The sequence below is a fragment of the Camarhynchus parvulus genome, unplaced genomic scaffold, assembly GCF_901933205.1.
Source record: "Camarhynchus parvulus unplaced genomic scaffold, STF_HiC, whole genome shotgun sequence".
NCBI classification, from domain to species: Eukaryota; Metazoa; Chordata; class Aves; order Passeriformes; family Thraupidae; genus Camarhynchus; species Camarhynchus parvulus.
Genome location: NW_022148111.1, coordinates 18,094 through 41,000, shown reverse-complemented (window position 1 = coordinate 41,000; position 22,907 = coordinate 18,094). Strand labels below are relative to the sequence as shown.

At 47.3% G+C, this 22,907-nt stretch overlaps 2 protein-coding genes across 2 annotated transcripts; both read left to right on the top strand.

The window, feature by feature from the left end:
* The first annotated feature begins 5,880 nt into the window (after positions 1-5,880).
* Positions 5,881-11,228, top strand: LOC115916056 (nucleoredoxin-like protein 1). Its single transcript, XM_030969768.1, has 5 exons — positions 5,881-6,209; positions 7,208-7,295; positions 8,101-8,175; positions 8,478-8,630; positions 11,217-11,228. The coding sequence occupies exons 1-5, from the start codon at positions 5,881-5,883 to the stop codon at positions 11,226-11,228; spliced, it is 657 nt and encodes a 218-aa protein (XP_030825628.1).
* A 153-nt stretch (positions 11,229-11,381) lies between these two features.
* On the top strand, positions 11,382-21,823 carry LPAR2 (lysophosphatidic acid receptor 2). Its single transcript, XM_030969770.1, has 3 exons — positions 11,382-11,546; positions 16,115-16,857; positions 21,438-21,823. Exons 1-3 carry the CDS (start codon positions 11,509-11,511, stop codon positions 21,716-21,718), a joined length of 1,062 nt encoding a protein of 353 aa, XP_030825630.1. The 5' UTR covers positions 11,382-11,508; the 3' UTR covers positions 21,719-21,823.
* Positions 21,824-22,907: the final 1,084 nt, after the last annotated feature.

Sequence of the window (22,907 nt, the reverse complement as noted above, 5' to 3'; positions counted from 1 at the left end):
CCCCAAAACTGGGACCCCACAACTCCGGGACCCCAAAACTGGGACCTTACAACCCCAGGACCCCCTCCCCAAAACCGGGACCCCCAAAACTAAAACCCCACAACCCTGAGACCCCCGTGAACTTGGAGATCCCAAAACTGGGACCCCACAACGCCGGGACCCCCACCCCAAAACCGAGACACCCCAAAACCCCAAAACTCCGGGACCCCCTCCTCAAAACCGGGACCCCAAAATCAAAACCGGGACCCCAAAACCAAAACCCCAAAATCGGGACCCCCTCCCTGGACCCCAAAACCAAAACCCCACAACCTCGGGACCCCCTCCCCAAAAATGGGACCCCCAAACCGGGACCCCACAATCCCAGGACCCCCACCCCAAAAACCGGGACCCCCCCAAAACCAAAACCCCAAAAGCGGGACCCCCCCAAACCGGGACCCCACAACCTTCAGACCCCAAAACCAAAACCGGGACCCCAAAATTGAGACCCCCCAAGCCCGGGACCCCCCCATGGCCTCGGGGACCCCTCCCCCACCCGTCCCGCCCCTCCCCCACCGCGCCGTTAATCGGATTTCCCCCAAATCCCAAATCCCAAATCCCAAATCCCAAATCCGAGACCGGAGGCGACCCCGGGCAGGCTCCGCCCTTTAAAAAATCCTTTATTTTTGGGGTTTTCACCCCTTTTTTTTGGGGTTTTCACCCCTTTTTGGGGTTTTCACCCCTTTTTTTGGTTTTCAATCCCTTTTGGTTCTCATCCCATTTTTGGGCGGTTTTCACCCCTTTTTTTGAGCTTTTCCGCTCCTTTTAAGGGTTTCCATTCCTTTTTGGGGTTTCCGTTCCTTTTTGGGGTTCCCGTCCATTTTTCGGGCATTTCCATCCCGTTTTGGGGTTCCCATCCCATTTTTTGGGGTTTTCACCCCTTTTTCGGGCATTTCCATCCCATTTTTGAGGTTTTCATCAATTTTTCAGGGATTTCCATCCATTTTTGGGGGTTTCCATCCATTTTTCGGGGGTTTCCATCCCATTTTTGGGGGTTTTGTCCATTTTTTGGGGTTTCCATCCATCCATTTTTGGGATTTCCATCCATTTTTCGGGGGTTTCCATCCCATTTTTGGGCATTTCCATCCCATTTTTGGGGTTCCCATCCCATTTTTGGGGTTTTCATCCATTTTTCGGGGGTTTCCATCCCATTTTTGGGGGTTTTGTCCATTTTTTGGGGTTTCCATCCATCCATTTTTTGGGATTTCCATCCATTTTTGGGGTTTCCATCCATTTTTCGGGGGTTTCCATCCCATTTTTGGGCATTTCCATCCCATTTTTGGGGTTCCCATCCCATTTTTTGGGGTTTTCACCCCTTTTTCGGGCATTTCCATCCCATTTTGGGGTTCCCATCCCATTTTGGGGTTTCCATCCCATTTTTGGGGGTTTCCATCCCATTTTGGGGTTTTGTCCATTTTTTGGGGTTTCCATCCATCCATTTTTGGGATTTCCATCCATTTTGGGGTTTCCTCATTTTTCAGGGTTTCCCCTTTTGGGATTTCCATCCATTTTTCGGGGGTTTCCATCCCATTTTTGGGCATTTCCATCCCATTTTTGGGGTTCCCGACCCATTTTCAGGGATTTCCATCCCATTTTTGGGGTTCCCATCCCATTTTGGGGGTTTTCATCCTTTTTTCGGGGATTTCCATCCCATTTTTGGGGGTTTTGTCCATTTTTTGGGGTTTCCATCCATCCATTTTTTGGGATTTCCATCCATTTTTGGGGTTTTCATCCATTTTTCAGGGATTTCCATCCATTTTTGGGGTTTCCATCCATTTTTCGGGGGTTTCCATCCCATTTTTGGGCATTTCCATCCCATTTTTGGGGTTCCCATCCCATTTTGGGGGTTTCCATCCCATTTTTCGGGGATTTCCATCCCATTTTTGGGGTTTCCATCCCATTTGTCAGGGATTTCCATCCCATTTTTGGGGGTTTTGTCCATTTTTTGGGGTTTCCATCCATCCATTTTTTGGGATTTCCATCCCATTTTTGGGGTTTTTGTCCCATTTTCAGGGATTTCCATCCCATTTTTGAGGTTTTCATCAATTTTTCAGGGATTTCCATCCATTTTTGGGATTTCCATCCATTTTTCGGGGATTTCTATCCCATTTTCGGGGATTTCCATCTATTTTTTGGGGTTTCCATCCCGTTTTTGGGGGTTTTGTCCATTTTTCAGGGTTTCCATCCCATTTTTGGGATTTCCATCCCATTTTCGGGGATTTCCATCCATTTTTCGGGGTTTCCATCCCATTTTTTGGGGTTTTCACCCCTTTTTTGGGCAGTTCCCATCCCATTTTCATCCCCCCGATCCTTTTTTTTGGGGGATTTTTACCCCATTTTTGAGATTTCCATTCCTTTTTTTTTTGGGGGGGGGTTTCCATCTCTCTTTTGTTGTTTTTTTTGATTTCCATCCTTTTTTGGGGTTTCCTCCCCTTTTACCCCCACAAACTTTTGGCAATAAAAATCTCATTTTCGCCATCCTCCTCTTTACCCTCCCCAATCCATTTTTGGGGCATAAACTGCAATTTTTCGGGCACAAAACACCCAATTTTTTTGAATAAAACCCCCATTTATTGAAGGATTAAAATCCCCATTTTTTAATAAATAATCCCCCCCCTCATTTTATTATAAAAACCCAATTTCGAGGGGTTAAAAATCTGATAGGTTTGTGTTAAAACCCCCCATTTTTAGTAAGAAACCCCAAGTTTTTAGGATAAAATCATAATTTTTAGGATGATCCCCTCCTTTTTTAATAAAAACCCCACTTTTTGGATTTTTAAAAAAAAACATTTTTGGGGACAAAATCCAATTTTTTGGGATAAACCCGCCATTTTTTGGGGATCAATCACCCTTTTTTAAATAAAACCACAATTTTTTTTAACTAAATCCCCATTTTTTGGGATAAAATCTGACTTTTTCGGAATGAAACCCCATTTTTAGGGCTAAACCCCCCCATTTTTTGGGATAAAACCCCCATTTTTTGGGATTAAATCCCACTTTTTGAGATAAACCCATCCTTTTTTAGGATAAATCACCACTTTTTTAGATAAAACTCACATTTTTTGAGATAAAATCTGACTTTTTTGGGATAAACACGCATTTTTTGGGATAAAATCCCATTTTTAATAGGGGATAAAATCCCCATTTTTTGGGATAAAATCCCATTTTTGTGGGGGATAAACTCCCCAATTTTTGGGATCAATTTCCCATTTTTGGGGGGATAAATTCCCCAATTTTTGGGATAAATTCCCCATTTTTGGGGGATAAATTCCCCTTTTTTGGGGGATAAATTCCCCATTTTTAAGGGGGGAATAAACTCCCCAATTTTTTGGGATAAAATCCCATTTTTTGGGGGGGATAGACTCCCCAACTTTTTGGGATAAAATCCCATTTTTGGGGGGATAAATTCCCCTTTTTTTGGGGATAAATTCCCCTTTTTTGGGGGATAAATTCCCATTTTTGGGGGGGGATAAACTCCCAAATTTTTGGGGGGGGATAAACTCCCAAATTTTTGGGATAAATTCCCCATTTTTTGGGATAAATTCCCCATTTTTTGGGGGGGGATAAACTCACAAATTTTTGGGATAAATTCCCCATTTTTTTGGATAAACTCACAAATTTTTGGGATAAATTAAATTCCCATTTTTTGGGATAAACTCCCCAATTTTTGGGATAAATTCCCAATTTTGGGGGGGGATAAACTCCCCAACTTTTGGGGATAAATTCCCCATTTTTTGGGGATAAATTCCCCATTTTTTGGGATAAATTCCCCATTTTTTGGGGATAAATTCCCCATTTTTTGGCATAAATTCCCCATTTTTTGGGGGATAAATTCCCCATTTTGGGGATAAATTCCCCATTTTTTGGGGGATAAATTCCCCATTTTTTGGGGGGATAAACTCTCAAATTTTGCTCCCCCAGCCCTGGCACCCCTCCCCCAGCACCTCCCGCCCCTCCCCCGCCGTTAATTAACCCGTTAATGAATCCCTTAATTAATCCGCTCGCTGCTAATCCCAGCTCGGCAGGGAGCGAGCTCCGGCTCCTTTTAGCCGCGATTTTTTAGGGAGAAAATTCCCGTTTTTAATTCCCATTTTTTCCATCCTTTTTCCTCCACCGCAGCTTTTTTTTCTGTGGGGATAAATCCCCATTTATTTTTTAGGGCTAAACTCTTATTTTTTAGCGATTAAACCCCATTTTTTTAGGGATAAACCACGCATTTTTTAGGGATTAAACCCTCCCTTTTTAAAGGGATAAACTATTATTTTTCTAGGGATAAACTCCTGGTTTTTTTAGGGATAACCTCCCCATTTTTTAGGGATAAACTCCTCATTTTTACCTTGAAAAATCCCATTTTTACCTCGAGAAATCCCATTTTTACCTCTACAAACCCAATTTTTTTTTAAAACAAAACCCTCCATTTTAGTACTGAAACCCCGATTTTTTTCACAGCTAAATCCCCCATTTTTCAGGGATAAACCCCTCCATTTTTTACCTCAAACCCCTCGTTTTTACCTTGAAAAATTCCATTTTTACCTCTAAAAACCCATTTTTTTTAAACAAAACCCTCCTTTTTAGTACTGAAACCCCGATTTTTTTCAGGGATAAATCCCCCATTTTTTTAGGGATAAACCCCCCAATTTTTTTACCTCTAAACCCCCCATTTTTACCTCGAAAAATCCCATTTTTACCTCGAAAAATCCCATTTTTACCTCGAGAAATCCCATTTTTACCTCGAAAAACCCATTTATTTTTAAACAAACCCCTCTTTTTTAGTGCTAAACCCCCGATTTTTTTCAGACATAAACCCCCATTCTTTTTACCTCTAAACCCCCATTTTCAGCTCTAATAACCCCATTTTTTTAAACAAACCCCCCCTTTTCACCCCCCAAATCCCCCTTATTTTTCCCCCATTCTTATTATTGCTATTATTATTTTTTTTTTAATTAACATTATTAATTTCTCCCCCGTTCTCGGCGCTGTTCGCGGGGCGGGCGCTGGACAATCTTTACCTCTAAACTCCTCATTTTTAGCTCCAAACCCCCATTTTTTAAATGAAAACCCCCTTTTTCCCCTGAAAACCCCCATTACTTCTCCCCCAAACCCCATTATTATTTTAATTATTGTTAATTACCCCCGTTATTTCCATGGCGTGGGCGCTGTTCGCGGGGCGGGCGCTGCTGGCGCGGCGCTCGGACAATCTTTACCTCTAAACCCCTCATTTTTACCTTGAAAAAATCCCATTTTTACCTTGAAAAACCCCATTATTCACCTCTAAAAACCCCATTATTTTAGTGACAACGCCCCATTTCCCCCATTATCACTATAATTATTAATTATTGATTTCGCCGATGGCGTGGGCGCTGTTCGCGGGGCGGGCGCCGGACAATCTTTACCTCTAAACCCCTCATTTTTACCTTGAAAAAATCCCATTTTTACCTTGAAAAAACCCCATTTTTACCTCTAAAAACCCCATTGTTTTACCCCCCATTTCCCCCCATTATCACTATAATTATTAATTATTGATTTCGCCGATGGCGTGGGCGCTGTTCGCGGGGCGGGCGCCGGACAATCTTTACCTCTAAACCCCTCATTTTTACCTTGAAAAAACCCCGTTATTTACACCTCTAAAAACCCCATTGTTTTACCCCCCATTTCCCCCATTACCGCTACAATTATTAATTGCTGATCACGCCGATGGCGTGGGCGCTGTTCGCGGGGCGGGCGCCGGACGATCTTTACCTCTAAACCCCTCATTTTTACCCCATTATCCACCTCTAAAAACCCCATTGTTTTACCCCCCATTTCCCCCATTACCGCTACAATTATTAATTGCTGATCACGCCGATGGCGTGGGCGCTGTTCGCGGGGCGGGCGCTGCTGGCGCGGCGCTCCGAGCGGCGCCTGGACACGGAGCGGGAGCTGCGCGCGGCGCTGGACAATCGCCTCGTGCTGCTCTTCTTCGGCGCCGCGCGCTGCCCGCGCTGCCGCGAGTTCGAGCCCCGCCTGCGCCGCTTCTGGAGCCGCCTCACGGACCCCGCGCACGTGGAGCGGCCCGAGCAGCTCGGCCTGGTCTACCTGGGGCAGGACAGGTGCGAGCGGGAGCACCGCGAGTACCTGCGGGCCATGCCCCGCACCTGGATGGCGCTGCCCTACAGGGATGCTGAATTCGGCAGGTGAGCACAGGTGGGGACACCTATGGCAGGTGAAGGACAGGTGGGGACAGGTGGGACAGGTGGGAAGAGCTTTAGCAGGTGAGGGACAGGTGGGACAGGTGGGAAGAGCTTTAGCAGGTGGAACAGGCGAGGACAGGTAAGGGACACCTTTTGGTAGGAGAAGGACAGGTAAGGGACAGGTAAGAGACAGGTAAGGGACAGGTAAGGGACAGGTGGGACAGGAGCAGCTCGGCCTGGTCTACCTGGGGCAGGACAGGTGCGAGCGGGAGCACCGCGAGTACCTGCGGGCCATGCCCTGCACCTGGATGGCGCTGCCCTACAGGGATGCTGAATTCGGCAGGTGAGCACAGGTGGGACAGGTATGGGACAGGTATGGGACAGTGGGGACAGCTTTGGCAGGTGAGGGACAGGTGGGGACAGCTTTGGCAGGTGAGGGACAGGTGGGACAGGTGGAAAGACCTTTGGTAGGTGAGGGACAGGTGGGAACTGAACTTTGGCAGGTGAGGGACAGGTGGGGACACTTTTGGTAGGGGTGGGACAGGTGGGAGAGGTGGGGACAGCTTTGGTAGGTGAGGGACAGGTAAGGGACAGGTGGGGACAGCTTTAGCAGGTGGAACAGGTGAGGACAGGTAAGGGACACCTTCGGTAGGAGAAGGACAGGTAAGGGACAGGTGGGACAGGTAAGGGACAGGTGAGGGACAGGTGAGGGACAGGTAAGGGACAGTTGGGACAGTGAGGGACAGGTGGGACAGATGGGGACAGCTTTTGCAGGTGGCACAGGTGAGGACAAGTAAAGACAGGTGGGGATGGGTGGGAACACCTACAACAGGTGAGGAGACAGCTTTGGCAGATGGGACAGGTGAGGACAGGTGGGGATGGGTGGGGACAGGTGCTCCCCTTTTCTCACTTTTTCCTCTTTTTCCAATTTCCCCCATTCCCCAAACCCAAATTTCTCCATTTTTATGAATTTTCCCCCTCTGTATTTTCCCCAATCCCAGGGAGCTGGCTGACCGTTTCAGGGTGTCTCATCTCCCGGCCGTGGTCGTTCTGGCTCCCAGCGGGGCCGTGCTGGTTCCCCATTCCCTGGTTCCCCATTTTTCCCATTTTTATGAATTTCTCCCCATTTTTATTAATTTTCCCCCCATTTTTATGAATTTTCCCCCATTTTTATGAATTTTCCCTCCATTTTTATGAATTTCCCCCCCATTTTTATTAATTTTCCCCCATTTTTCCCCCACAGGGAGCTGGCTGACCGTTTCGGGGTGTCCGCTCCTGGCCGTGCTCGTTCTGGCTCCCAGCGGGGCCGTGCTGCTTCCCCATTCCCTGGTTCCCCATTTTTCTGTATTTTCCCCCATTTTTCTGAATTTCCCCCCATTTTCCCCAATCCCAGGGAGCTGGCTGATTCCCCTTTTGGTGTCTCATCTCCACCGCGTGCTCGTTCTGACCATTTAGGGGTCTCAGCTGGCGTTCCCCATTCCCTGGTTCCCCATTTTTCCCGTTTTTCTGAATTTCCCCCATTTCCCCAATCCCAAATTCCCCCATTTTACTGAATGTTTCCCATTTCTCTGTATTTTCCCCCACAGGGAGCTGGCTGACCGTTTCTGGGTGTCTCATCTCCCGGCCGTGGTGGTGCTGGCTCCCAGCGGCGCCGTGCTGCTTCCCCATTCCCTGGTTCCCCATTTTTCCCATTTTTATGAATTTCTCCCCCATTTTTATGAATTTCCCCCATTTTATGAATTTTCCCCACAGGAGCTGGCTGACCGTTTTGGGGTGTCCCGGCTCCCGGCCGTGGTCGTTCTGGCTCCAGCGGGCCGTGCTGCTTCCCCATTCCCTGGTTCCCCATTTTTCTGAATTTTCCCCATTTCTCTGTATTTTCCCCAATCCCAGGGAGCTGGCTGACCGTTTCGGGGTGTCCCGGCTCCCGGCCGTGGTGGTGCTGGCTCCCGGCGGCGCCGTGCTGCTTCCCGTTCCCTCGTTCCCCATTTTTCTGTATTTTCCCCTTTTTCTGATTCTTTTTCCAAGAGGGGAGTTGAGGGGGTCCGTCGCGGTTGGGTTGCTGGCGCAGGCAGAGAGCCGTGCCTGATTCCATCCCCCCTCCCATTTTCTGTATTTTCCCCATTTTCTAATTTTCCCCATTTCTCTGTATTTTCCATCCCAGGAGCTGGCTGACCGTTCGGGTCCCGCCGGCGGTGGTGGTGGCTGGCTGCGGGGGGCGCCGCATGCTGGGTCGGAGACCGCGTCGGGCCCCCTCGGGTCCGGGCGGCCGAGGCGGCCGAGCTGCTGGACAGGAACTTCCAGGAGCCGCAGGAGCAGGAGGGCTCGGCGCCCTCCCGCAGCCTCACCGAGCCCGGGAATCCCAAAGAGATGAGGCAGGAGGAAGAGGAGGAGGAGGGAGGAGGAGGAAGGGCAGCGGGAGTAGAGGTTGGGTCCAAAATCCTGGAAGAACGAGGACAGAGAGGAGGAGGAACGGCAGCTCTGGTTCTGGCTTCTCCACTGGAGGAATCCACCCAAAATCCAGGAAATTTCCCCCAAAACAAAGAGGGGAGAGGAGGAGGAGGAGGAAGAGGAGGAGGAAGAGGAGGAGGAAGAAGAAGGGCAGCGGGAGTAGAGGTTGGGTCCAAAATCCTGGAAGAACGAGGACAGAGAGGAGGAGGAACGGCAGCTCTGGTTCCAGCTTCTCCACTGGAGGAATCCACCCAAAATCCAGGAATTTTCCCCCAAACAAAGAGGGAAGAGGAAGAGGAGGAGGAGGAGACGGGAGAGGAAGAGCAGCGGCAGTAAAGGTTGGGCCCCAAATGCTGGAAAAACGAGGGAAGAGAGGAGGAAGAGGAGGAGGAAGAAGAGGAAGAGGAGGAGGAAGAAGAGGAGGAAGAGGAGTAGCGGATTCCAGGATGGATCCAAGCAGAAATGACCTCTCCATTGGAGGAACCCACCCAAAATCCCGGAAATTTCCCCCAAAACAAAGAGGGAAGAGGAGGAGGAAGAGGGGGGGAAGAGGAAGGGCAGCGGGAGTAGAGGTTGGGTCCAAAATCCTGGAAAGACGAGGGAAGAGAGGAGGAAGAGGAACGGCAGCTCCGTTTTCAGCCTCTTCGTTGGAGGAACCCACCCAAAATCCCATCGGTTTTCCCAAAAATAGAGGAAGAGGAGGAGGAAGAGGAGGAGGAGGAAGAAGAGGAAGAGGAGGAGGAAGAAGAGGAAGAGGAGGTGGAAGAAGAGGAGGAAGAGGAGTAGCGGATTCCAGGATGGATCCAACCAGAAATGACCTCTCCATTGGAGGAACCCACCCAAAATCCCGGAAATTTCCCCCAAAACAAAGAGGGAAGAGGAGGAGGAGGAGGAAGAGGAGGAAGAGGAAGACGAGTAGCAGATTCCAGGATGGATCCGAGTGGGAAAGATCTTTCCATTGCAGAGATCCACTCAAAATCCACCTGGAAAATCAATGAAATAATTAAACATTATTAATTAAAATTGATTAATCGAATTTATTCCCATTTTAACCCAATTTATTGCCATTTTAATGGAACTGGTCCCAGTTTGGGAATGGAATCGGTCCCAGTTTGGGATTGAAACTGGTCCCAGTTTAGGAATGGAACCGGTCCCAGTTTGGGATTTTCACTGGTCCCAGTTTGGGATTTTCACCGCTCCCAGTTTGGGATTTTACTGGTCCCAGTTTGGGATTTTCACCGCTCCCAGTTTGGGAATGGAACCGGTCCCAGTCTGGGATTGAAACTGGTCCCAGTTAGGGACAGAACCAGTCCCAGTTTGGGATTTAAACTGGTCCCAGTTTGTGATTTTCACTGCTCCCAGTTAGGGACTGAACCAGTCCCAGTTTGGGAATGGAACCGGTCCCAGTTTGGGATTTTCACCGCTCCCAGTTTGGGACTGAACCAGTCTCAGTTTGGGATTTTCACTGGTCCCAGTTTGGGATTTAAACTGGTCCCAGTTTGTGATTTTCACCGCTCCCAGTTTGGGACTGAACCAGTCCCAGTTTGGGATTTTCACCGCTCCCAGTTTGGGATTTCACCGGTCCCAGTTTGGGATTTTCACCGGTCCCAGTTTGGGATTTTCACCGCTCCCAGTTTGGGATTTAAACCGGTCCCAGTTTGGGATTTTCACCGCTCCCAGTTTGGGACTGAACCAGTCCCAGTTTGGGATTTTCACCGCTCCCAGTTTGGGATTTAAACCGGTCCCGGTTTGGGATTTTCACCGCTCCCAGTTTGGGATTTAAACCGGTCCCGGTTTGGGATTTTCACCAGTCCCAGTTTGGGATTTAAACCGGTCCCGGTTTGGGATTTTCACCAGTCCCAGTTTGGGATTTAAACCGGTCCCAGTTTGGGATTTAAACTGGTCCCTGTTAGGACTGAACCAGTCCCAGTTTGGGAATGGAACCGGTCCCAGTTTGTGATTTTCACTGGTCCCAGTTAGGGACTGAGCCAGTCCCAGTTTGGGAATGGAACCGGTCCCAGTTTGGGATTTTCACCGCTCCCAGTTTGGGATTTTCACCGCTCCCAGTTTGGGATTTCCACCGCTCCCAGTCCGGGATTTTCACCGGTCCCAGTTTGTGATTTAAACTGGTCCCAGTCCGGGATTTTCACCACTCCCAGTTTGGGATTTAAACCGGTCCCAGTTTGGGATTTAAACCGGTCCCAGTTTGGGACTGAACCGTCCCAGTTTGGGATGACGGTCCCAGTTTGGTTTTCTGTCCCATTGGACTGGCCTCAGTTTGGGGGCCCGTGTTTGGGATTTTCCACGCTCCCAGTTTGGGATTTTCACTGCTCCCAGTTTGGGATTTTCACTGCTCCCAGTTTTTAGGGATTTTTAACTGGTCCCAGTGTTTTCACCACTCCTTTTTAACCCCAGTTTGGGATGTCCCAGTTTTTTTTTTGGGATTTTAACCGCTCCCAGTTTGGGATTTCACCGCTCCCAGTTTGGGATTTTCACTGGGGGGTGGGTTTTGAGTGTTGAGTTGGGGTTTAAAAGGGGTGAGTTTTGGTTTTTACCTCCCAGTTTGGGATTTAAACTGGTCCCAGTTTGGGATTTAAACCGGTCCCGGTTTGGGACTGAACCAGTCCCAGTTTGGGATTTTCACTGGTCCCAGTCCGGGGTCCGCTCCCGGAGTTTTCCCCGCTCGGATTTTGGGTTCTCGGGTTCGAATTTCAGGCCCCGCCCGGGGGCGGCTCCCGGAGGCTCCTCCGAGGAATTTTCCCCTTCCCGGATTTCTCCGCCAGCTCCAACTTTCATTTCACCCCAAAAAAAGGAAATTTTCGGGAATTTTTCCCGCCTGGAAGCGCCGCTGGAAATGGGAATTTCCCCTGGAGCGCCGCGTGCTGATCCCAGGTGAGAATTCCTGGAATTTCATCCCAAAATTCCCTTCGGAGCTTTAAAAATGGGGGAAGGGGAACTCCTGGAGGGGGAAAAAAAGGGATTTTTGTATTTTTATGGAGTTTTTTTTGGGATTTGTCGGGAGGAGAATTCCAGGGGTTTTTCCCCAAATCTGTGCGGGCCTAGGAAGGACTAGGGGAGGCCCTTTCCGGGTTTTTTATCCAGGAAAAAATTGGATTTTTAAAGGATTTTTAAGGGATTTTGGGAGGGAAGGAGGTCCCGGGGGAGGAGGGGGAGGGGAATTCCCAAAGGGGAGGAGAAATCGCGGAAAAAAGGGAAATTTCCTCAAGGAAAAAGCCCAAATTCAGGGGGAAAATCTCAAAATTCAGGGGGAAAATCCCCAAAATCCAAGGGGGAAAAAAACCCCAAAGTGTCAGGAAAAATACCCCAAATCCAAGGAAAAAAAGAATCCCGAAAATCCAGGGGAAAATACCTCAAATACCGGGAAAAAATCCTCCAAAATCCAAGGAAAAAAACCCAAATCCAGGAGAAAAAAATCCAAAAACCAAAATCCAAGGATAAACCCCAAAATCTAAAGAAAAAAAATCGCAAATCCAGGGGAAAAAAAAACCCAAAATGCAGGAAAAAAACCCCAAAATGCAGAAAAAAACCCCAAAATCTAGGGGAAAAAAACACAAAACCAAAATCCAGGGAAAACACCCCAAAATCCAAGGAAAAAATCCCCAAATCCAGGGAAAAAAAAAAAAACAAATCCTTCCCGAATTCCCGCCCCCATCCCGGAATTTTTCACTGAAAAGAGTCAAAAAACCTTTGGAAAAAAACCCGAGAAAAAAGCAGAAAATTCAAATTTTTTCCCCCCTTTCCCGGAATTTTGGGAACAAAGGAATTCCTGCAGCTCCCGCGGGGGTTTTTATGGAAAGAATTTTGGGAATTTTGGGAATTTGGGGTGGTTTTATTTTTTTTTTTTGTTTTTTTCCCTCCCCTCCTGGAGTTGTTTGGATTCCCGCGGGAATTCCAAGGTCGGGTTGGGAATGTTGGGAAAAGCTGCGGGGGGAGGGAAATTCGGGATTTTTCCCTTTTTTTCCCAGGATTTTGGGGCTTTTCCAAAGTTTTTTTTTTGGTGGATCCAAGGAGGGGAATTTGGGATGGAATTTTAAGAAGGGGGGAAAAACAGAAAAAAAGGAATTTTTGGGGATTTTTAAAAAAAATTTTTATGGGAATTTTCTGGGATTTTTGAAATTTTATTTTAGGACTTTAATGGAATTTTTAGGGATTTTTGTAGGATCAGGATGGGATTAAAGACCCCTTTTCCCCTAAAAAAAAAAAAATCTGGGAATTTGGGATTTTGGCACTCCTGGTACATCCCAAAGGCAATTCCAGGGAATTTGGGATCAAGGATGACAGGAGGGACGCCAGGAATGGGGAAAAAAAAAATCAGGATTTAAATGTGATTTTTATGGAATCACCGCCCTGAAAATTCCCCAAATCTTCCTGAAATCCAGGAATTCCTCCCAGATTTCCATCCCAGCCCCATCCCATCAATTCCCAAATTTTGGGCTCAACAATTCCCAGCCAGATCCAGATCCAAAAATACCCCCCAAAAATGGCAAAAACCACCCAGAGCAACCCAATTTCTTCATTTTTCTCCCTTTTTTTTCCCTAAAAAATTCCTAAAAATCCCATTTTTCCCCCCGATTTTTGCTGGGATTATCCCGGATTTTCCCCTCCCAGCCCTGGGAATGTCGGGATGCAAAGTCCATCCCAAGGAACAAAGGGAATTCCTCAACTCCAGGGATTTGTTTGCTCAAGGAGGAGAAACTCCCCAGAAAACTCTGGAATAAAACAAATCCGGGAAGAAAAAAAAAAAAACCTCACGATGGGAGGATCCCAAAAATCCCCAAGTTTGGGAGCCAGGGCAGCAAAGGGGAGCCAGAATTTGGGATTTTTTCCCCCAATTTTTGAGCTTTACCCAAAATTTTGGGGCTTTTTCCCAGAAATTTTAGGGTTTTTTTTTCTGATTTTCAGAAGTTTTTCTCAATTCTGGGGTTTTTTCCCCAATTTTTGGGGTTGTTTTCCCAATTTCGGGGGGTTTATCCCCAATTTTTGAGGGGTTTTTCCAGTTCTGGGTTTTTCCATTTCCCCCCACTTTTTCCCTCTGTTTCTCCCCACTTCCCCAAATTTTTCATCATTTTCCATCATTTTTCTCCATTTTTTCCATTTCTCCCCATTTACCCCCCATTTTTCCCCAAATCCCCATTTTCCCCAAAATCTCTATTTCCCTCCCCCCTTTTTTCCCCCATTCCCCCATTTCCCCTATTTCCCCCCCAAATCTCCATTTCTCTCCATTTCCCCCCGTTTTCCCCATTTCCCCATTTTTCCCAAAATGCCCATTTCCCCCTATTTTTGCCACATTTCCCCAACTTTTCCCCAAATCCCCATTTTCCCCAAAATCCCCATTTCCCCCCAACTTTTCCCCCCAATCTCTTTTTTTCCCAAATCCCCATTTCCCCCTCAAATTTCCCTCCATTTTTCCTAAAATACCCATTTCCTCAATTTCCCCCATTTCCCCCTAAATCCCCATTTTCCCCCCATTTTTCCCCAAATCCCCAAACCCCCATTTCCCCCTCATTTCCCCATTTCCCCCAAACCCCCATTTCCCCCCCATTTTCCCCCAAATTCCCCCAAAATCCCCATTTCCCCCCATTTTTCCCAAAATCCCCATTTTCCCCTCATTTTCTCCCCTATTTCCCCCAATTTCCCCCCCATTTCCCCCCAAATCCCAATTTCCCCAAAATCCCCATTTCCCCCCCATTTTCCCCCAAATTCCCCCAAAACCCCCATTTCCCCCATTTTTCCCCCAAAACCCCCATTCTCCCCTATTTCTTCCCCAATTTCCTGCCATTTCTCCCCCATTTTCCCCCATTTCCCCCCCATTTCCCTTCATTTTCCCCCAAATTCCCCCAAAACCCCCATTTCCCCCTCATTTTCTCCCCAAACCCCCCATTTTTTCTCGCCATTTCCCCCATTTTTTATGATTTTCCCCCATTTTTTCTCCACTTCCCCCCCATTTTCCCCCCCAAATCCCCATTTCCCCCCATTTTTCCCAAAACCCCCATTTCCCCCTCATTTTCTCCCAAAACCCCCCACTTTTTCTCCCCATTACCCCCCATTTTTTCTGATTTTCCCCCCATTTTCTCCCCCAATTTCCTGCCATTTCTCCCCCATTTCCCCCACATTTTGCCCCAAATTCCCCCAAATCCCAATTTCCCCAAAATCCCCATTTTCCCCATTTTCCCAAAACCCCCATTTTCCCCTATTTCTTCCCCAATTTCCTGCCATTTCTCCCCCCATTTTTTCCCCATTTCCCCCCAAATCCCCCCGAAATCCCAATTCTCCCCAAAACCCCCATTTTCCCCTCATTTTCTCCCCTATTTCCCCCAATTTCCTGCCATTTTCCCCCCATTTCCCCTCATTTTCCCCCCAAATTTCCCCAAAACCCCCATTTCTCCTCATTTTTCTCTCCTATTTCCCCCAATTTCCTGCCATTTCTCCCCCATTTCCCCCCATTTCCCCTCATTTTTCCCCCAAATTTCCCCAAAACCCCAATTTCCCCTCATTTTCTCTCCTATTTCCCCCCGATTTCCTGCCATTTCTCCCGTATTTCCCCCTCATTTTCTCCCCAAACCCCCCATTTTTTCTCGCCATTTCCCCCCCATTTTTTATGATTTTCCCCCATTTTTCTCCCATTTCCCCCTCATTTTTCCCCAAAATCCCCATTTCCCCCCATTTTTCCCCAAATCCCCATTTTCCCCTCATTTTCTCCCCTATTTCCCCCAATTTCCCCCCATTTCCCCCCAAATCCCAATTTCCCCAAAATCCCCATTTCCCCATTTTTCCCCAAAACCCCCATTTTTCCCTCATTTTCTCCCCATTCCCCCAATTTCCTGCCATTTCTCCCCCATTTTTTTCCCCATTTCCCCCCAAATCCCCCCAAATCCCAATTCCCCCAACCCCCATTTTCCCCTCATTTTCTCCCCTATTTCCCCCAATTTCCTGCCATTTTTCCCCCATTTCCCCCACATTTTGCCCCCAAATTCCCCCCCCAAATCCCAATTTCCCCAAAATCCCCATTTTCCCCCCATTTTTCCCAAAAACCCCCAATTCTCCCCTATTTCTTCCCCAATTTCCTGCCATTTCTCCCCCATTTTTTCCCCATTTCCCCCAAATCCCCCCAAATCCCAATTCCCCCCAAAATCTCCATTTTCCCCTCATTTTTCTCCCCTATTTCCCCCAATTTCCTGCCATTTTCCCCCATTTCCCCTCATTTTCCCCCCAAATTTCCCCAAAACCCCCATTTCTCCTCATTTTCTCTCCTATTTCCCCCAATTTCCTGCCATTTCTCCCCCCATTTTTTCCCCATTTCCCCCCAAATCCCAATTCCCCCCAAAATCTCCATTTTTCCCCTCATTTTCTCCCCTATTTCCCCCAATTTCCTGCCATTTCCCCCCAAATTTCCCCCCAAACCCCAATTTCCCCCAAACCCCCCAATTTCCCCGTTCCAGGCCCGCCGCCATGCGTCACTGCTTCTACAACGAGTCCCTCGGCTTCTTCTACAACAACAGCCGCAAGGAGCTGAGCGCGCACTGGCGGCCGCGCGACGCGCTGCTGCTCGCCCTGGGGCTGGCGGTCAGCGCCCTGGTGCTGCTGGCCAACCTGCTGGTCATCGCCGCCGTGGCCACCAACCGCCGCTTCCACCACCCCATCTACTACCTGCTGGCCAACCTGGCGGCCGCCGACCTCTTCGCCGGCGTGGCGTACATGTTCCTGATGTTCCACACCGGGCCCAGGACGGCGCGCCTGTCCCTCAAGACGTGGTTCGTGCGGCAGAGCTTGCTGGACACCAGCCTGACGGCGTCGGTGGTCAACCTGCTGGCCATCGCGGTGGAGAGGCACCGGACGGTGCTGACCATGCAGCTGCACAGCGAGATGTCGGCGCAGCGCGTGGTGGGGCTGATCTTCTCCATCTGGGCGGCGGCGTTGCTGCTGGGGCTGATCCCGTCCTACGGCTGGCACTGCCTGTGCTCCTTGGAGAGCTGCTCCAGGATGGCGCCGCTCTACAGCCGCAGCTACCTGACCTTCTGGGCCATCTCCAACCTGGTGGTCTTCCTGGTCATGGTGCTGGTCTACGGGCACATCTTCCTCTATGTCAGGAGGAGGATGGCGCGCATGGCGCGGCACACCGGGGCGCACCCGCGGCACCGCGACACCGTCATGGCGCTGGTCAAGACTGTCACCATCATCCTGGGTGGGTGGTTCGTTAGGGGTGAATTGGGTTGGTCATCATCATCCTGGGTGGGTTGGTCACCATCATCCTGGGTGGGTGGTTCGTTAGGGGTGAATTGGGTTGGTCATCATCATCCTGGGTGGGTTGGTCACCATCATCTTTGGTGGGTGGTTCGTTGTTTTTTCTTTGTAAGGGGTTAATTAGGGGTTGATTGGGTTGGTCACCATCATCCTGGGTGGGTGGTTCTAGGGGTTAGGGGTTATTGGGTTGTGGGTAAGGGTTGTTGGTCACCATCACCTGGGTGGGTTGTCACCATCATCCTGGGTGGGTGGTTGGGTTAATTGCTGTATCGTGGGTTAATTGCGTTGGTCATCGTCATCCTGGGCGGGTGGAGTGTAAGGGGTTAATTAGGGGTTAATTAGGGGTTGATTCCGTTGATCATCATCATCCTGGGTGGGTGGTTCGTTAGGGGTTAATTAGGGTTGATTGGGTTGGTCATCATCATCCTGGGCGGGTGGAGTGTAAGGGGTTAATTAGGGGTTAATTGGGTTGGTCATCGTCATCCTGGGCGGGTTAGTCACCATCATCTTTGGTGGGTTGGTCATTGCCATCCTGGGTGGGTTGGTCGTCATCCTCCTCAGTGCGTGATTAATATGCGGTAATTAGAGTTTAATTGGGTTGGTCATCGTCATCCTGCCTGGCTTGGTCATCATTGGGTGGGTCATCGTCATCATTGTGGGTGGTTAATTGGGGGTAATGAGGAGTTAATTGGGTTGGTCACCATCATCCTTGGGGGGGTTGGCCATTGTCATTCTCAGCGGGTGGTTAATTAGCGGTTAATTAGCCATTAATTAGAAGGGCTCACCGGCGACACCATCATGGCGCTGGTCAAGACCGTCACCATCATCCTGGGTGGGTGGAGTGTAAGGGGTTAATTAGGGGTTAATTGGGTTGGTCATCGTCATCCTGGGTGGACTTGTCATCATCATCCTCAGTGCATAATTAATTATGGGTAATTGGAGGTTAATTGGGTTGGTCATCCTCACCCTGGGAGGGTCATCGTCATCATTGTGGGTGGTTAATTAGCAGTTAATTAGCCATTAATTAGGGGGTAACAAGGGTGCTCACCCACCATCACCATCATCCTGGGTGGGTGGTTCGTTAGGGGTAATTAGGGGTTAATTGGGTTGGTCATTATCATCCCAGGTGGGTGGTTAATTAGTGGTTAATTAGGGTGTAACAGGGGTGCCCGCCACCTTACTGCGCTGAATTTTACCCTGGAATTCTTTGGCTGGGAAAGACCTGAAATCCCATCCAGGCCAACGCCCAAAATTCCCATTTTTTCCCTCTTTTCCATTTTCCCGTTGCCTTTGGGATCTCCTGGGTCTTCTTCCCATCTCTTTTCATTCTTCTCCCAAGACTCACCACGGGAATCCCATGGAGCAATTTTATCCTGGAATTCTTGGGGTTGGAGAGAACTTCAATCCCATCCAGGCCAACACCAAAAATTCCCTTTTTTCCCTCTTTTCCCGTTGCCTTTGGCATCTCCCGGATCTTCTTCCCATCTCTTTTCATTCTTCTCCCAAGACTCGCCACAGGAATCCCATGGAACAATTTTATCCTGGAATTCTTTGGCTGGGAGAGAACTTCAACCCCATGCAGGAATTTTAAAAATCCCACCCAAAATTCCCATTTTTTCCCCCTTTTTTTCCATTTTTTCCAGGTGCCGTTGGGATCTTCTGGATCTTCTCCCAAGACTCACCACGGGAATCCCATGGAACAATTTTATCCTGGAATTCTTTGGCTGGCAGAGAACTTCAACCCCATGCAGGAATTTTAAAAATTCCACCAAAAATTCCCATTTTTTCTCCTTTTTCCCCCATTTTTCCAGGTGCCGTTGGGTTCTCCTGGATCTTCTTCCCATCTCTTTTCATTCTTCTCCCAAGACTTGCCACAGGAATCCCATGGAGCAATTTTATCCTGGAATTCTTTGGCTGGGAGAGAACTTCAATCCCATCCAGGGATTAAAAAAATTCCACCAAAAATTCCCATTTTTTCCCCATTTTTCCCGTTGCCTTTGGGTGTTCCTGGATCTTCTTCCCATCTCTTTTCATTCTTCTCCCAAGACTCACCATGGAGCAATTTTATCCGGAATCCTTGGGGCGAGAAGAACTTCAACCCCATGCAGGATTGAAAAATCCCACCCCCCCATCCTTTTTCCCCCTTTTTTCCATTTTTTCGTCGGCGTTGGGATCTTCTGGATCTTCTCCCAAGACTCACCACGGGAATCCCATGGAACAATTTTATCCTGGAATTCTTTGGCTGGCAGAGAACTTCAACCCCATGAGGAATTTTAAAAAATTCCACCCAAAATTCCCATTTTTCCCATTTTTCCCCCATTTTTCCAGATGCCGTTGTGTTCTCCTGGATCTTCTTCCCATCTCTTTTCATTCTTCTCCCAAGACTCACCACGGGAGTCCCATGGAGCAATTTTATCCCGGAATTCTTGGGGTTGGAGAGAACTTCAATCCCATCCAGGGATTAAAAAAATTCCACCAAAAATTCCCATTTTTTCCCCTTTTTCCCGTTGCCTTTGGGTTCTCCTGGATCTTCTTCCCATCTCTTTTCATTCTTCTCCCAAGACTCACCACGGGAATCCCATGGAGCAATTTTATCCTGGAATTCTTTGGCTGGGAGAGAACTTCAACCCCATGCAGGAATTTTAAAAATCCCACCCAAAATTCCCATTTTTTCCCCCTTTTTTTCCATTTTTTCCAGGTGCCGTTGGGATCTTCTGGATCTTCTCCCAAGACTCACCACGGGAATCCCATGGAACAATTTTATCCTGGAATTCTTTGGCTGGCAGAGAACTTCAACCCCATGCAGGAATTTTAAAAATTCCACCCAAAATTCCCATTTTTTCTCCTTTTTCCCCCATTTTTCCAGGTGCCGTTGGGTTCTCCTGGATCTTCTTCCCATCTCTTTTCATTCTTCTCCCAAGACTTGCCACGGGAATCCCATGGAGCAATTTTATCCTGGAATTCTTTGGCTGGGAGAGAACTTCAATCCCATCCAGGGATTAAAAAAATTCCACCAAAAATTCCCATTTTTTCCCCATTTTTCCCGTTGCCTTTGGGTGTTCCTGGATCTTCTTCCCATCTCTTTTCATTCTTCTCCCAAGACTCACCATGGAGCAATTTTATCCCGGAATCCTTGGGGCAAGAACTCCAGGGTTGAAAAGAAAGAACTCAACCCCATCCAGGGATTTGAAAAATCCCACCCAAAATTCCCATTTTTCCCCTTTTTTCCATTTTTCAGGTGCCGTTGGGATCTTCTGGATCTTCTCCCAAGACTCACCACGGGAATCCCATGGAACAATTTTATCCTGGAATTCTTTGGCTGGCAGAGAACTTCAACCCCATGCAGGAATTTTAAAAATTCCACCCAAAATTCCCATTTTTTCTCCTTTTTCCCCCATTTTTCCAGGTGCCGTTGGGTTCTCCTGGATCTTCTTCCCATCTCTTTTCATTCTTCTCCCAAGACTTGCCACGGGCCCACTGGAGCAATTTTATCCTGGAATTCTTTGGCTGGGAGAGAACTTCAATCCCATCCAGGGATTAAAAAATTCCACCAAAAATTCCCATTTTTTCCCCATTTTTCCCGTTGCCTTTGGGTGTTCCTGGATCTTCTTCCCATCTCTTTTCATTCTTCTCCCAAGACTCACCATGGAGCAATTTTATCCCGGAATCCTTGGGGCGGCAAAGAACTTCAACCCCATCCAGGGATTGAAAAAATCCCACCCAAAATTCCCATTTTTTCCCCCTTTTTTTCCATTTTTTCCAGGTGCCGTTGGGATCTTCTGGATCTTCTCCCAAGACTCACCACGGGAATCCCATGGAACAATTTTATCCTGGAATTCTTTGGCTGGCAGAGAACTTCAACCCCATGCAGGGATTTTAAAAATTCCACCAAAAATTCCCATTTTTTCCCATTTTTCCCATTTTTCCAGATGCCGTTGGGTTCTCCTGGATCTTCTTCCCATCTCTTTTCATTCTTCTCCCAAGACTCACCACCGGAATCCCATGGAGCAATTTTATCCTGGAATTCTTTGGCTGGGAGAGAACTTCAACCCCATGCAGGAATTTTAAAAATCCCACCCAAAATTCCCATTTTTTCCCTCTTCCCATTTTTCCATTTTTCCAGTGCCGTTGGGATCTTCTGGATCTTCTCCCATAGACTCACCCATTTTTTCCATTTTCCATTTTTAGACGTTGGGATTTTGATCCAATCGCCATGGAACCCAATTTTATCCTGGAATTCTTTGGCTGGCAGAGAACTTCAACCCCATGCAGGAATTTTAAAAATTCCACCAAAAATTCCCATTTTTCCCCCTTTTTTCCATTTTTCCCGTTGCCGTTGGGTTCTCCTGGATCTTCTTCCCATCTCTTTTCATTCTTCTCCCAAGACTCACCATGGAACAATTTTATCCTGGAATTCTTTGATTGGGAGAGAACTTCAACCCCATGCAGGAATTTTAAAAATTCCCACCCAAAATTCCCATTTTTTCCCATTTTTTCCCATTTTTTCCCCATTTTTTCCAGGAGCCTTCGTGGTGTGCTGGACCCCGGGCCAGGTGCTCCTGCTGCTGGACGGGCTGGGCTGCGCGAGCTGCGACGTGCTGGCCGTGGAGAAGTACGTGCTGCTGCTGGCCGAAGTCAACTCGCTCATCAACGCCGTCGTTTACTCGTGGCGCGATAACGAGATGAGGAGCACCTTCCGCCGCCTCCTGTGCCTGCCGTGCCCCCGCCACGCCAAATACGCCGCGCCGGAGCGGGGGCTGAGCTCCCACAACGGCCACTTCACCGTGGATTCTTCCATTTAGGGGATTTTTGGGGTTTTTTTGGGATTTTTTGTGGGTTTTTTTGGAATTTTTTTGTAGGTTTTTGGAATTTTTTGAGGTTTTTTGGGGATTTTTTGGAGGTTTTTTCGGATTTTTTTTTGAGTTTGTTTTTTTTTTTTGTTTTTTGAGGAGTTTTTGGAGGTTTTTGGGGAATTTTTGATGGTTTTTTGGGAATTTTTAGAGTTTTTTTGGATTTTTTTTGTTTGAGGATTTTTTTGAGGTTTTTTTGGAATTTTTGGGGGTTTTTTGAATTTTTTTTGAGCTTTTTGGGGGTTTTTTTGAGGTTTTTTTTGTTTGTTTTTTTGAGGATTTTTTGGAGGTTTTTTTAATTTTTGGGTTTTTTTTGGAATTTTTTTGAGGTTTTTTTGGAATTTTTTGGAGGTTTTTGGGGAATTTTTGATGGGTTTTCTAGGGAATTTTTGGAGGTTTTTGGGAATTTTTGGGGTTTTTTTGGGATTTTTTGGATGTTTTTTGGGATTTTTTTGATGGTTTTTTGGGATTTTTTGTGGGTTTTTTGGGATTTTTTGGAGGTTTTTTTTGGGATTTTTGGGAGGTTTTTTTTTTTTTTTTTTGAGGTTTTTTTTTTGTTTTTTTGAGGTTTTTTGGGACTTTTGGGGTTTTTTTTTGGGATTTTTTGGAGGTTTTTGGGGAATTTTTGATGGTTTTTTGGGAATTTTTGGAGTAGGTTTTTGAGGATTTTTTGGATGTTTTTTGGAATTTTTTGGAGTTTTTTTGGGATTTTTTGAGGGTTTTTTGGGGAATTTTTGGGGTTTTTTTTGGATTTTTTGGGTGGTTGTTTGGGATTTTTTGGAGATTTTTTTTTGATGTTTTTTGGGATTTTTTGGAGGGGTTTTTTTTGGGATTTTTGGGAGTTGTTTTTTGGGGTGGTTTTTTTATTTTGAGGGTTTTTTTTGGTTTTTTTGAGGTTTTTTGGGACTTTTGGGGGGTTTTTTTGGGATTTTTCAGAGGTTTTTGGGGAATTTTTGATGGTTTTTTGGGAATTTTTGGAGTAGGTTTTTGAGGATTTTTTGGAGTTTTTTTGGGATTTTTTTGAGGATTTTTTTGAGTTTTTTTTTAATTTTTGATTTTTTTTGGAATTGTTTGGAGGTTTTTTGGGGATTTTTTGGAGGTTTTTTTTGGGATTTTTTTTTGTTTTTTGAGGATTTTTCTG